The 15,157-nt window shown below is 28.7% G+C and overlaps 3 protein-coding genes across 8 annotated transcripts; 1 reads left to right on the top strand and 2 right to left on the bottom strand.

Annotated features, from left to right (window-relative positions):
• Positions 1–376: 376 nt before the first annotated feature.
• Positions 377–8,457, bottom strand: LOC130444068 (transmembrane protein 65). 5 transcript variants are annotated; one of them, XM_056779047.1, is made up of 6 exons: positions 8,377–8,438; positions 7,980–8,167; positions 4,667–4,792; positions 4,234–4,275; positions 4,061–4,128; positions 377–3,341 (listed from the first exon to the last, which is right to left on the bottom strand). In XM_056779047.1, the coding sequence occupies exons 1-6, from the start codon at positions 8,424–8,426 to the stop codon at positions 3,042–3,044; spliced, it is 774 nt and encodes a 257-aa protein (XP_056635025.1). In that variant the 5' UTR covers positions 8,427–8,438; the 3' UTR covers positions 377–3,041. The 5 variants fall into 5 exon arrangements, with proteins under 5 accessions (XP_056635025.1, XP_056635024.1, XP_056635026.1 ...); XM_056779046.1 differs by having other exon boundaries at positions 377–1,432; positions 3,026–3,341; positions 7,980–8,413; XM_056779048.1 differs by having other exon boundaries at positions 8,381–8,411.
• Positions 8,458–8,886: 429 nt separating this feature from the next.
• LOC130443711 (COP9 signalosome complex subunit 5) lies at positions 8,887–11,043 on the bottom strand. 2 transcript variants are annotated; one of them, XM_056778464.1, is made up of 5 exons: positions 10,554–11,043; positions 10,270–10,504; positions 10,013–10,207; positions 9,694–9,961; positions 8,887–9,387 (listed from the first exon to the last, which is right to left on the bottom strand). In XM_056778464.1, the coding sequence occupies exons 1-5, from the start codon at positions 10,724–10,726 to the stop codon at positions 9,209–9,211; spliced, it is 1,050 nt and encodes a 349-aa protein (XP_056634442.1). In that variant the 5' UTR covers positions 10,727–11,043; the 3' UTR covers positions 8,887–9,208. The 2 variants fall into 2 exon arrangements, with proteins under 2 accessions (XP_056634442.1, XP_056634443.1); XM_056778465.1 differs by having other exon boundaries at positions 8,887–9,366.
• Positions 11,044–11,727: 684 nt separating this feature from the next.
• LOC130443708 (sugar transporter SWEET1) lies at positions 11,728–14,314 on the top strand. The gene is made up of 4 exons (XM_056778461.1): positions 11,728–12,385; positions 12,446–12,728; positions 12,837–12,956; positions 13,991–14,314. The coding sequence occupies exons 1-4, from the start codon at positions 12,216–12,218 to the stop codon at positions 14,102–14,104; spliced, it is 687 nt and encodes a 228-aa protein (XP_056634439.1). The 5' UTR covers positions 11,728–12,215; the 3' UTR covers positions 14,105–14,314.
• The last annotated feature ends 843 nt before the right edge of the window (positions 14,315–15,157 follow it).

The raw sequence follows: 15,157 nt of genomic DNA, 5'->3' as shown, positions 1-15,157 counted from the left end.
AAAATTAGAATTAATCGATTTTTAATGTAATACTGGTTGTCTATCTTAAGCGATACAAAAATATTTGAAATCAACTCTCTATAATTCGTCATGACACGTAAGTATAAAAAAGATGAAACTTTGCGATATCCTAAAAGTGAAAGTACAATTTTTTCTCATTAAAATGTTAGTAGTAGATAGTTTAATCCTTCTGACTTTTTTCAAATTTATTTAAAATCGGTTTTTACAGAAAATATTTTTGAGTACGTTCCAGAAAATTATATATATTTCGAAAGAAATCTTGTGAATATTGCAACTCGAAAACGGCTAATTCAAAAGAAATATAAACCTCGTGGAACAATATTTTTTTAAAATTTTAAGGTAAAATAAAACTCCATTAAGTCACAAACAACATTTATTTTTCCAACTAGTTTAGCTAATACTTTTTATGAGCAAGAATTAAGCTTCCCTAACTACATTTTTCAGTAATATTAATTCATCTTTCAATAAAACATTTATTCGTCATCACGTCATAGAATTTTCTAAAAACCGATGATGAATCTTGATTTTATTAACCCATCTTGAGAAGAGTTATTTAGAGAAAAACAATGGATACAAACGGTTCCTTTTCAATTGTCAAGAATGATATATGACTCATAAAGTGCATTCTATTTTTGTACCGCTACCCATAGGTGAAATGGGGCCTCACAACACCGGGGACTTTACCACAGATAACTAATAAACTTGAAACTCCGTCACAAATTTAAAAAAGTATTTGTTGGGAGAAAAGCCTGTCTTAAGTGCTTCTGCGTGGCAGTTTTAACTACTTTTAACTGTTGAAGTACTTGATGTGTGGTAAAATCAGTTTTATTGAAAGCCGACTTAAATATATAGTATCTACAGTACATAGTTTGTGAAGAAGTTGTAGAAAAATAGTGATTCTACTTGCGGACTACATTTGTTTATAATTACTGGTCCTAGAAAGATGGCCGGCTAAAGTATCAACATCAATTTTTTTGGACAACAATTACGTGTATCTCCATATTTAATAAAATAGATAATTTCGAACTAACTTTACAAGTGATAGTATTAATGTATAGAGCTAAAATAGAAATTTACAATCATATATACAAATAAAAGTTTCTAAATCATCGCACAAGTACAATTTGTTGTTGTTTTGGAAGTATACGAAAGTTGAAGAATGTATTTTCTGCAACAATCTTTTTACATAAACGGTAGACAGAATAAACGTAAGTATGACAAGTCCTAGACCTTCATAAATGTCAAAGATAGTTAAACTTGTTGAGAAACTGTGATAACGTACGCAATGATCGCGCTTGTACTCGCTCTTGACATCGAAGTTAACCAACTTTCTATTTTTTACGCGCTAATCGTCGTTGAACATCAAAAACATAACCTCACTTTTCTAATGTAGTTTGTAGTTGTAAATACCCTGAAAAATTAATCTATGATAAGAACTGGTGATTAACTTCCTGATCTAATCGACAATCAGGTTTTCTTATTGATGTATTTTTAAGTATCCGCTCAATAATAATTTCATATAGTAAAGTAAGTATATAATACATTATAAATAATTCAAAATCGTTGATCACTGTTCGAATTTCTTTATATTCATTCAATTTTAAGGTTATGTTTACTAACGAACCAGCGTCATGTTCTCGTTCATTCTGTGCACCGCTTAATTATGAAATATTCAGTTTCAGGATTTGTGTACACTTGAACTTTTTATTCTGTTTATACCACCAGTACACCAACACTCACAATTACACTGTCCAGAGACTGAAGGTAAACAGTTAGAGTTGGTGTAGTTGTAGTGTATTTAGTATAAATATAACCAACGGTTCCAAAAATTTCAGCTTAACAAATTTCCTTTTTCATGTCGATTTGCTGTTTACATTATTGGAACCGTTGTAGTTGGTTCAATATTTAGACCCCAATTACTTTTCTGATCCTATTAATGGTAGCTATCTCGATATTTCTGCAATAATATAATATGAAAATGTTTCTATTAATGTATTCGGGCACATCAGATGGAAATAAATGACACAATAGAGAACCAAAAATATTTCCTTACGGTATTCTTGAGTTATATATTCATAACAATTTCTTCAAGAGTTATCGATGAATTGTATATACAAACTGTGATACTAAATAGCAATGTTTTAATTATATAAGGTGGTCCATTATAATTTACGTTCATTTCTAAAGATGATAAGTACGTCTAAAAATTAAAGAAACCCATTTATAAACACTTTCTTCTTCTTTTTGTCGCTAAAACGATCATGTTTTACAAATAAAGAAAAAAAAATGATAAAAACTTTTGGAACAAATTATCTTTGGATAATTGAATTGCAAGTTACTTGATATCGTATAGTATGGATGAATTACAAACTTGGTATTCCAGATGGCAGCGATGAAAAATGTAAAATCCATAAGCAATATGGAAAATTTTATTTTGATCTACAAAAATGCAGAACTAATTAATAATTACGAAGCTATTGATTATTATTTCAACACGAGGATGATGGTAATGAAATTGAATAATTTACACATTTTTACAAGGAGGAAATTGAAAAGTTGTTGAAATCTACAATCAAAAATCGATAACAATGTTAATAAATAATAAAATAAAAAAAGTCAAAACGTTTTCTTTATCATTTCTATGAAATAGCTCGGAAAATACTCAAAAGAAATTACAAATTAAATAAAAAATTGTAATAAAATCTGGTTTATGAAATACTTGTAAAAACCGAAATTTTTTACAGTGTAAATCGATCAACAATTCCATAGAATAGATAAAGTAGTAATAGACAATATAGCACCATTCAACAATTGCAATATAATTTACTTTTATGTACACATTTCTGTTTCTGTAGACTTGATTACTTGAAAATTTACAGTCTAAAAATATAAAATAGATTTTTTCTCAAATAAATAATATATTTTAACAGTTAAAACCAACAATTCTAAAAATGATATAATAAAAAGAAGTATTTGGCTATAAATTAACTACAATCAAACCTACCAGTGTTGTACTTAACCTAACCATCTTCTTTTTCTTCTGTGTCTTCTTTTCTTCTAAACAGTAACGGACACATACCTAATAAGCAGCCCAAGGTTACACCCAAAACTCTACCGGCGTTAGCGGAATTTCTACAACAATTCATATCCAGCTGAATTGGAGAAAGTTTGGGAGGCGTAAAACCGATTCTGTTAGCCAGACGTTCCACATAAAATGCCGAACCGATACCCATGATATCCGATAAAGTGTTGCCCAAAGCTGCGGCACCCATCGTCGACAGGCAAAAATAAGACCCTAAGTATAAGTCAATATAATCTCCCTAAAACAAATAAAATGTTTTAAGCATGTTTTTGAATGATTAGGATGAACGAAAACCGAAATTAATCAATATATAATACACCATTTGTTTTAAAAAATTAATTTTACAACCTGGGGTAATCGTAAAGTTGCTCTATATTTTAGGGTGACAGTTGAAATATAACATAACTTTTCAAAGAGGAGGTTTTAAATTTTGATTGTTTAAAAAAGGTGCATAAACAAAAACGAAAAAAAAACAAATATCATTCAACTTCTTTAACGATGAAGTATTGCTTCGGTTAACATATTTTCAAGGCAGCTTCTACAGTTAAATTTGAGCTAATCAAAATCGTATTTTCCTGCAACAGTTTTCATAATTTCTTCATCATTATCATCGTCGACTTAATCATTTTTATTGAACTAGAGCTTAAAATACCCCCAGACCGAAGATTGTCGGTAACGCCATCTATAAAACGATTAAAAAACGATCCTTGTGGTTTAAACTGACGTTTGAGGTTAAAATTCCACTTGTCCCTCTTATAGTTACACCTTAAAAGTGTATAGCATATCAGGTGATGTATGTCATCTGTCGTTTAAATCGATTTACGGAAAATTATTAAATTATAGAAGTAATTTGAATTTCTTTTTGACCTAATCCAAAATAATTTTCGATCAATCGTTTCAAGTTTGGCGTTTGATTTTGAATATAAATCAATTTGTATATAAAACAAGCTTACTTACAAAAAATAACATGAAGAAATTATCGAGGAATCCAAATCCAATAAACGGGATGGAATTAGCTATTCCAACTGAAAGAAAATTTTAAATTTTTTAACAACTGTGTTTAATACTATAAATAAATAAATCTTATCGTCATTTAAATAATTGAAAGTTTAAACATTTTAGATACTTACTATCTATAAGATTTTTTGTTGTTGGTCTAGGAACTGATGCAGCTGTGAAAAAAAATTGGAAATTAACAAATTACGTAATAAAAAAAATATATTTTCTCTTCTCATTGATAACCCAAACGAATTAACTTTTGCAAAGCGTTTATTATCTATAAATTCGACTTATTCGAACATTCTCAGTTTCATTAGGAATGTGTGACTGATGTGTTAGATGATAAATGTAAAAATAATAATGAACTAGTCATTAATTTCACTACCATCCTATCAAGAGAAAGCATCCTATAATATCTACAGTAGGATCAAAATTTCCTCAATTTTGCCGCAAAAAATATGATTAACTAAGAGGAGTACATAATTATTAGAAAAATAAATAAAAATGTTAGTAAATAGTAAGCGTTATTAGGCCTCCACCAGCAACAGTAAAATAAAATCCTACCAATTTTTTTCTTAAGCCAGTCTTCTGGAAAAGGACAGTAGGATCCCGTAGGATCTACATCCCCAAGCCTGGGAAGTTTGCTAGGCCTACCGTACATACTTCTCCATCTAGACGCTGCTAGCTGACCTTCAATAATAGAGTTGTGTATTAACAAAAAGCCTTTTTTTTAATTAATGCAGATGGTGAACAGAAAAAAAATTAGTTATAAATAATAATTAGTATAAAGTAAATAAACAAAAATTATCCATACAGTACGCACACGACTATTATCAAAATAATAATAGTTCATTTTATTTTTGACTGCGCAGTGGAAAATAATAATTCAAACTATATTTTATGAATTATAATATTTGCAATATTATAGTTGAATGATTCCACATACTTGAAATGAGGACAAAAGAATATATGTTACGCTCAAAGACCGAAAACGGTCAATAGTTAATATAAATTATTAACAGTCGTTTTAATGTGAAAAATTATATTACTAAAATCAATTTTAGATGCATATCCACTTACTTGTTTTTGCATTAGAAATTGTTGTGGCATTTTTATTCCATTGAACTTTATGTTTGACACAATTAGGTTAGGTTAAGTTAGGTTAGGTTAGTTATATTAACTGTTGACTATATGGATATAAAAACGTTGTCATTAAACATTTATTCAAATAATGAGTGTTGTACTATTTTGTTACCAAATGATTATTAATCTGCAGCATTATATTACGTGAGCTGATGTCTTCTAAATCTAAAATAATTTCATTCGAGCTCTGGCTATGTCAGAACAGCCACTGGCCGGTCTTTCACCTAATTGGAATATATACAAAAAAACTATCGACACAATCAGTCAATTAGTGCATTCCACTTCAGTTTTTACTCGGTAAAAGTTTAAAACGTTTTCTAAAATTTTGGAAAAATGATCATCTAAGAATATAGACAAATTTTCTATTTGTATCCACATATTTCACAATTTTCTCATGAATATAATTTTATTGTAGGTATCTAATTAAAATTCAAAAGAATTTTGTATTAATAGGAGCTGATATTATTCGTATATGTAAAATTTCTTTTGCAATATTTTATTTATTGTGTACGTCTATTTATTAATGCCCCATTCGTGTTCAAACTTCGAAATATAAACGAAAAGCATGCGGGAGAAGTTAAAAATTTGACCTAATAAAATTCGGTACGATCAATAAATACCTGCTGCTTTTCGACTATTACGAACACGAGCTGTTGTGATTGAGGAATAGCATAGCAATTGACGTCAAATTTCGAGTGTATTTAACCTTCATAAAATATCTTTTCTATTAAATGTTTTCAATTCAATAGATATTATAATAATTATTTTTCTATTACTAACACAGCTGTTAATTTTGTTGCTTCACATGCTAGAACAAGAATATTCTTTCCTGTTCTTAACTTAAATATACAGAGTTGCGTGAAAGTCTGAAATAAAGTTATTTCTGTCCAACCAATAACTTGATGAAAATAATTTAGGTTGATCGAGACTGATATAAATGAAATCATTATAAAATTTTAGAAAACAAACTCAAAAACCAATTTTTTACATTAAATTTATATCTTTTATTAATCACTGTACCCTTATTTACTAATTTTTAGGTTGGTTTATTATTAAAGCGTGTTTTCTGTTTTAAGCTATTTTTCACCCTTTTAGTTCTATAGACACAAAATATATTGAAAATGTTCTTCAATCTCTACTAAATCGGCTCCCAGACGATGGTGAAACCTGTCCATTGAATTCTGAATAAGGTCAGCCACTATGTGTTGACCAGCCCCAAAGAAAGTAATCGAAATACGACTTTTGGATACAGAATAAACTCACAGCCCCGTAATAATATTATTAATAAAGGATAGCGCTAATTATTCTAATGATTTAGCTTCAACTGTTCAAGTAATATTAAAAACTATATACCTAGTGATTATGTTAATCCGAGGTACCATTTAATATAATAAAAAATGAAATAAAAATCAGATTGCAAGTCTTTAAATATATTAGAACATGTTTGCATCACAAGGTCAAACATATGTTCTCCATTAATATACGAATTTGAACAAAAATATTTGCAGACAACTTGGTTTTTATTGGATTTTGCGGGTTAGGAAGATATCTTAGGTTATATCAGACATAATCAAAAAGGAAATGGGACGGAAATTACATCTCAATAAAAACCCTATTTCATTTTTACCTAGAAAAATGAAAAGTTTCTTCTGGTTTACATAACAAGATAGTAATTTAAAAAGATTGGTTTCAAATACTAAGGAAAAGATAAAAAGGGAATAAAATAGGAAGGAATTAATAATTAATAGTTGTTAGGCTACATGAAACTTTTATTGGTAGTGAAAAGTTCGATTAAACGTTTGTTGTTGTCCAAATTAAAAAAAAAGCCACCCTTCATGAAACTTGACTTACCCTAGCCTTTTTGAGGAGATAACAACCTGTGCAGATAAACTTTATGTTGAATGAACAATAATATGTTGTTTCATGAGATACTTCGAGAGAAATGTGATAAAAACAAAATACTAGTTTTTATTTATTTCTAATCTCACAATTCATACATAATACTCAATTATGATGTACAGAACACATTTAATAAAATTAAAAATCCATCAAGAGTTTGCAAATTTTTAATTAAGCAAATCGATTTCAAATTTCGAGTTTTCCAGGTTTCCAGAGGCAAATTAACCTGGATTCATACTGGACTCTATTGTTCTCTAAAGAACATTATAATGCTACTTCTCAATAAGTAGGTATGAAGATCAGCTTGCTATAAACTTTAAAGTCAATATGTAGGGATAAAAAGATTTTTCACATCTGTTCAAAGTATTATTCAGACTCTCCCTGATATACCTATCTATACAAATTGGTATACTATTGTCGTAATGTATACTTGTTTATTTGTAAACAACTTTGGTTACTCATAATATATTATTTGGATATTACCTTTTCTTCACACATTACTTTTATTAATCACACAATTACACTGTTGACTTAAAAGCTTGTAGTTTGGTTTTAGAATTAAATTCAGTTTTTTATTCAATAGATGATGATAGAATCATTAATAATTCATCAATTATAAATCATAGAAATTTATAAATATGACTGGACAAATATTTGTAAGAAATGCAGTTTGAATAAGTTACAGGCTATTAAAATTATATATATAGATATAGAATTGAATGTGATTTTCAAGTGTCTATTTATAAATCATCTGATGTGTGATAACATTATGTTATATTTTAGGTTAACTAATATATTGAAATTATTTAACTAATAAATACACATTACTTTTTACCTTCGTATTCGTCTTTAACTAATTTTGATTGGTATTCATGTAGTGCGGTCATCAAAACGTTTCTCTCTTCTCCGTTTAGTCTTAAAATAAGTTCTTGAGCTTGGAGCTTTGATAAACCTTGTGTGGTACTTGTTGTTTCTGCATGACCTGCAGTTCCCATCGACACTGAGCTCACACCAAATTTACAACTATTATTTAAAATTAAATTATTTTGGTATTTAGCAAAATTTGTTAAACTAGTCTTTTTGGTAAAATAAATCGAAATCGAATTATTTAATAAGTTAGATATATTTTTAGTTCTTACTAGTTTTGTTGCCATTTTTATTAATGATTCGCGTTTATTACTTAAACGTAAACATTCTGTAAACAAATAGGTTATAAACCATAAAATTATTACCTACACACTTGACTTGTATTCATTGAATGAAAAAAATGAACGTTCTTCATTGTTTTTGTGAATTATTTGACATCTGTCACTAACGTCACTTCTTTTGACGTCATAAGGGCTTTTCCGAAACTCTGACCCTTAATTACCAACTATCAGCTGATTGCGGAATCTATCAAAGAATGCGATTTTGATCAGTTTCCGAACGACGCCTTCAATTTCTTGTGGGAATTTCGAATGTTAAACTTATTCTTATTTCGAGCGTTAGTATTTTCGTGATAGTTACTCGATTGTTCCAGATTTTTAATAATTGTTATTGAACAAATTACAGGCTCACACAGTTTTTGCACAAAATTTTAATAAAGAAAAGAACATTAACAAACGGAAAAACTTGTGAGCTGATTGGAGTTATTGCTGGACATTCTGAAAAGTTCTAATAATTAAAATCACTCAAAATATATAGTTTTTTAATAGGCTAATTAATTAATGGTAAAAACTTCTGTATATGGAAAGGTATTAAGATTTCTCATTATAAAAAAAATTTATTTTGAAAATTAAGTTTTATACATTATCAACCATACAAATCATCGAAACCAAACAACATAAAAAACAGTAATATTCAGTGATATCTATGAATGAAGAGTTTATTTGTGGATATACTAAAATCTAGTTGTTGTTTACCATAATATGTAATGCATATTGGCTATGGAAAAATTAAAGAAGAAAAGTTCAGGAGGAAGGTAAGAAGGTATAGATAATGATTACATATAATGATAAGTCGACAGCTAGCTGTTAGTCACTCCAATCTCTATAAATATTGACATTTATATCACTTGACTAATTTTTATTGAGATGCTGTATTACTGCTACTTGCTGGGGCAACGCTATTAAACAATCTATCTTTCACCATTTGAGCCATAAGTCCGTGTATAATTTCAATGGTTGTCTTGCAGCTGTCCTTGGTTGCTTTTAAAAGTTTATCTTCAGTTCTCTTTTCTCCTCCTACAATACAACCACAACGTCCTAAAATGAATTAATTTCTAAGGGTGGGTTTTATAGGCTGTAAAACCTATATAACAAGTAAGGGTACAATTGAATCAGTAGTAATAAACTCAAATCATAAGTAAATATATAAAATCATATATAAATGTACAGAAACATGAATAATGTTATGCAAAAAACTGATGGGGTTACTTTTAGTTTATGTAACTCGCCTTGGTAGCTTCCCCACCTTTTCTACAACACTAATAATTGATACTACAGGTAACAATAACATAATACCTGGAAGCTGAAATGTATTAGCTAATTAGTGTATAAAAAGCAACAGACCTATTGCAGCTTCAGATTGTTCCAATTTTTCAGATAAATCAAAAATTTGTCCCGTTGTATAATCAGCATTAGTAAGTAAACTAGAAGAACTAAGTGTGTTGACCCAATATTTATTCCACAGCGAATCTAATAATCTTCTATCCAAAGCAGATTTGAAATAAGATACTTCTAAAGAATAGTACTGTTTACAATGAACACCGAAATCCTCGATTTTGTTTAAGGGAATTGTTTGATATTCAGATGGTTCTTCATTGGCTGGTTTATATCCCTAAAGTAATATAATATTATTATTTATTATTAACAATTTCTAAACACTTACCTTAGGATATGTTCGAAAAGCACCTAAACATACTTTCCCAGCTGAAATTGTACGCACAGGATCTATTACAATAGCAACAAATGGTTCTTGGAAATTTTGATTCAACATTTGTGTGCTAACATCTATTCCTGATAACCAACATCCATATCCAGGATGGCTGTGGTACCACCCTATTGCATTTTCTTGTCTGCCAACCTAAACACAGAAATGTATTGAATATATAAATTTAACTAGTAAGATAGTAATACAATACATACTAATTTTGCAGCTTCAATATATGAACTCATATATTCATAAGCTTGAGCTTGGGCGTTTACTCGAGTTTCTGTACCTTCTACTGGTAATGCAAAAGAATCCATGACGAACATTGTATTGCCATCAACTTTACCCAAAATTAATCCCATTACCTCAAGAGTACCACCCGATCTTGCATGCATTACCATTTTCAAAAGAGCTAATGCCGAAATTTTGATATCTTTAAAAAAATGTGGACTGAAAATAAAAATAATGAATCTGTCGAAACATAAGTATATAAACTTACTCTTTTTCCCACGGTTTAGCAGCTAATATATCCTGTTGTTGCTTTCTATCATACCTATATATTTCATCAACCGAACTAACAACTTCTACGTTGTTAGACATTACCCACATTTTCTGGGCAACAGCGGAAGGAGATTGAGAAGTTGAACTAGGAGAGTTTTTTGCTTTAGACATATTCGAAAATATATGCAATTATTATAAACAGTTTAAAAATAATTTACATTTAACTTGTCAAAGTAACAATAAGAACAATCATTCGATCCCACGATGATTGAATGACTGGTGTTCGATTGCAGAACGAATCGAATACTAATGAGATAATAGCGATAATGGATATTCTAATAAAAAAAATATATGTTCTTTCAGATTATCACAGGGTTTTGATAAATCTTTATTACCCCAAAAATTATGTGTTTTCTGAATTCTCTTCACACTCTAAAATTTTTTACTCTTATTGGCATAGGTTTCAATGGTTTACCTTCCATTGACCAAAAGAGCATAAAAATATATGTTGCAGGGACGGAGTAGACAAATTTACCTATGACGGATGTGTAAAAATATTAAAACATTTGTTAAAGCTGTTAACCTTGTAACATTTTGTTAAATTCAGTGTTTGATAAGCAGCCACATTGTAATAATACAATCTTACTTACTTTATCTGAAAATGTCTGAAATTTATTAATTTAACGCGAATATGACATGTAATAGCTGTTCTAGGGCAGTTGAACGAGTTCTAGAGAAGTTCAAGAGCAAAGGAGTAGATGAAATTACAATTAGTCTAGAAAATCAAAGTGTGAAAATTAAATCTTCAACTCCAGAGGAGCTCTTAAATATTTAAAAAAAAAACTGGAAAAGAAGTGAGTTTGATATCTGAATAACATTTTATATTTGAGAACTTACATTATAATTAATATATTATATTCAGTTTTTAATAATTGTCATGTATTCTTGAAAAAATAAAATTATTATCAAAATAATATTGAAGCTAAAGCCTAATAATATGTATTTACTCGTAACCAACTGCAGCAAATTTTTCAAATGAGTTTATAAAATTTAGTCTTAAGTTATTGCCTTTAAGCAATTCTAATTTTTATATAACATACTTGCGAAAATCATAGAATTATAAGAATGTATATCTATGATTTTGATTTTATCAGCTATGACATATATTTTTTAGGTTAATTACAACAGGACACGACGATAATGTTAACCATACAATGATCATATCTAATCCTTTTACTCCGTGGTTTTTAATGACATTTTAATAATATGTTCGTGCCTGTGTAATTAGAATTTTTTATTTATAAAAGTAATTAATTAAAAGTTTAAAAACGAACATCGGATCTATCGTTTCTGTTTCCTGGTGTGTTATCATGTTTTATCAATTTTCAACTTCCTTTCAAAGTTGTAGTTTAACCAATAAAATACTTATCACACTTGTCGGAGTGGGAGATAATTGAGTCTGAATAAATAATTTTTAACACATTTTTAGTCTAAGTGGTGTGTAACTGTCAAGTTGATCTTATACACATACATACATTCACACTCATACGTCTGTTTTACTGACATAATACTTTATTTAAAAAAAGAAAAATTCCCAAATTCCAAGTGTACATTATCAATTATTTTCTAAAATAGAAACATACTCAGTGCAACCAATAATATGGAAAAATTGTCAAATACTCTCCAGCCATACAAAAATTTTGTTGGACAAGCTGCAAGTATTCTTACAATAGCTCAGTTTTTTTCTGGTACTTTTATATGTAAGGAGATATACCATAAAAAATCTACAGCTGGTATTCCTGCTGTTCCTTTCATTGGAGGTTTGACAATGTAAGTACTTATCTATTGATTATGCCATAAATATGTTAATATATTTTTCATATTATTTAGTGGTATCTTAATGCTAAAATTAGCTCTATTGATGGATGATCCAGCTATGCTTCAAGTCAATATAGCAGCAATCATTTTAAACACATTATATACTGCATTCTATTACTTTTATTCAAAAGATAGATACAATGAGATTTGGAAACCATTTAGTGTAGCAATAGGAATGATGGCAGTATTTTTAGGATACGCCAGTATAGAAGATCCTGCACAAATTGAATTCAGATACAGTTTACTAGTAACGGTTTTAATGTTGATGCTTGTTGGATCTCCTCTTATGGATGTGGTATGTTTTTCTTCACTATTACTAAGTATTATGTTTAGATGGAAGTTTTGTTTTCCAACTGTAAAATAGTACTGGGAAAACCGTAAAATCAATTCTTTTTGCTTTCAGAAAGGAATCATAGAAAAGAAGGATAGTTCCTCTATACCTTTTCCTTTAACATTTATGGGTTCTATAGTCTCTTTCTTATGGCTTCTGTATGGTATAATATTAATGAATATATTTATGGTTGTAAGTATTTGAAAATAATTTTACAATTCATGTTGAGCATAAAACAGAAACAAATATTTGTTACTGATAGGGATTGCCACATTGAATGAATAATTTATGAATGTTTTTCAGAATTATAAAAAATCAATTCAAGATAAATTATTATATATACAATTGAATTTGAGTTGAAAAGAAAATATATTTAGTAGTAGAATTCAATAAATTTGTAGAAACAAGCAGAACAATTTTAGTTTCCTATTATAAGAACTTATCTCTGATTGTGAATTGGTTATCGATAAAACTTCATTTTGAATTATTGTTTTTAAGTATCACCTTGAAATACATCTGATCTGAATATTGATTTGGAAACGTTTTTGTGAATATACAATAGTATTCAAAATGTTATTTAACTATGACTGAAGTATTAGGTACAATATCAGATCGACCTTTAGTATGTAAACTGCTATTTTTCTCCATTGGCCCTTTAGAAGTTCAAAGTTTGTTTATAGTATTTGATGGTGGGTAGCTACCCTTTCTTGAAGAAGGCTTAAAGTATTTTAAGGTCATTATGTTTCTTGTTTTTAGTCAATTTCTTCACATTGTAAATTATTTCGCGACCTTGAGAAGAAAAACAACAAATAGATATAATAACATGTTTCTGCACATTAAAATAATAAATGTTCCAATATTTAATGGAGTGAGATATTAACATAAATATTTGCGTTTTTATAAAAGTTGATAAACAGTGTATAGTATTGACGATTGATTAAATATTTACTAAAAATACATAAACTAATTATAAAATGTAATATTGTTCAAATAACTCTTTATCAAATCCAACTTAGATACCACACAAATATTGAAACTTTCTTTACCAATAATCAAACAGAATTTTCACCCCTTGGTATTTCTATTTGAAATAATGATATTTTTATATGGGTTAGTAGGATTTACCACAAACTTAAAATAGTTGAAGGACATAGTTTAATCATTTATTTGAAAATGTTTATTACCTAATTAGGAGCTAGGTGCTATAAACAAATTTTTAATTTCAGGTTCAAAATGTGATTGGTCTAATATTGTGCATGATACAGTTATGGCTGGTATACAAGTATCCTGCAAATCCAGGTCAGGACGAAAAACAAAAAAAGGCAGCTAAAATCAATTAAAAATACTTGATCCTTAGGACGTTGTTAATTGTCGTTATTGTTATTAATTTGTTGTTATCCGTTGTAGGTCGTGAAGATTAATTGGTCGATTACATATTTTTTAATATCAACCATGTTGAAGATTTTCGACATTTTATATATATATATTTATGAAGAAGAAATACAATTATCAGTTTTCATTGGTTTTTTTTTTTCATTAAACGTCTTAACGTTTTTATGTGCAAAAGTTTTTGTCCATTTTATGGACGTTCCAAACAGATGGCACAAGGTTGAATAATTTTAGTAATTCAAGCTGAATCCCTAGACATATCTGCTAGCATAGTTTTCAAAATTTCATCTTTTGTGATTGTATCTTAAAAATATGCTTTTTTGAGAAATATAAATAAAAGAATAAATTTGAAAATTCATTAGTTCCGAAGTATGAACTATCTTCAAATTACGCGCCGTGAATAAAATTTAAAATTGCTAGGATATTATAAAGGATGTCATATTAATAGTTCAAGTTTAGACACCTAGTCGACGTCAATTTGGTTGTCGTCATCCATCTAAATATAAGGATTACTTTTTTCGACACAATTTTGTAATGGCGGCTTTGGGTATTCGTAAGGAGTGTCACACAATATTTTATATAGTTCAAAGCTCATATTTGACAGAGCCAAGAAAATTCATTACCTGGACATTCCTGTGGGAATAACTATATATATGCTGATTCTCTACATATCGATAAATAATATAAGTTTAAAAATAATAAAATATACGATATTATTTTATAATATCCCTAGCGCCATCTATAAGCGAACACTCAAAGCTACCCTTACAGAATCGGGTCGAAAAAGTCGTTAACTACAATACCTTTTATGTATTTCGACCACTCCTATATTATTTATCTATATGTAAAAAATATCTACCCCTAATGTTTTAATTCCTACAGGCTTGTTTACTACATCAATTTTTTTGGGCATGTTTAAATATGCGTTTTGAACTATATTAAAAATCATTTTATAATACCTTCAGTACCATCTATAGGCAAATATCCAAAGCTACCATTGTATG

This window comes from Diorhabda sublineata, chromosome 5 (genome assembly GCF_026230105.1).
Source record: "Diorhabda sublineata isolate icDioSubl1.1 chromosome 5, icDioSubl1.1, whole genome shotgun sequence".
In the NCBI taxonomy this organism is placed as follows: Eukaryota; Metazoa; Arthropoda; class Insecta; order Coleoptera; family Chrysomelidae; genus Diorhabda; species Diorhabda sublineata.
The sequence above is the reverse complement of the archived record's forward strand: the minus strand, read 5'-3'. Positions and strand labels throughout refer to the sequence as shown.

Coding starts and splice junctions, on each gene's coding strand:
- LOC130443711 (XM_056778464.1), bottom strand. CDS start 10,726: ATGTCTAAAGCAAAAAACTCTCCTAGTTCAACTTCTCAATCTCCTTCC. Junction 10,505..10,553: donor GCTAAACCGTGGGAAAAAGA/GTAAGTTTATAT, acceptor TTTTATTTTCAG/TCCACATTTTTTTAAAGATA. Junction 9,962..10,012: donor CTTTTCGAACATATCCTAAG/GTAAGTGTTTAG, acceptor ATATTACTTTAG/GGATATAAACCAGCCAATGA.
- LOC130444068 (XM_056779045.1), bottom strand. CDS start 8,298: ATGGCAACAAAACTAGTAAGAACTAAAAATATATCTAACTTATTAAAT. Junction 4,276..4,666: donor CTGGCTTAAGAAAAAAATTG/GTAGGATTTTAT, acceptor TTTTTTTCACAG/CTGCATCAGTTCCTAGACCA. Junction 4,129..4,233: donor AACAAAAAATCTTATAGATA/GTAAGTATCTAA, acceptor ATTTTCTTTCAG/TTGGAATAGCTAATTCCATC.
- LOC130443708 (XM_056778461.1), top strand. CDS start 12,216: ATGGAAAAATTGTCAAATACTCTCCAGCCATACAAAAATTTTGTTGGA. Junction 12,729..12,836: donor GATCTCCTCTTATGGATGTG/GTATGTTTTTCT, acceptor TTTTGCTTTCAG/AAAGGAATCATAGAAAAGAA. Junction 12,957..13,990: donor TAATGAATATATTTATGGTT/GTAAGTATTTGA, acceptor TTTTAATTTCAG/GTTCAAAATGTGATTGGTCT.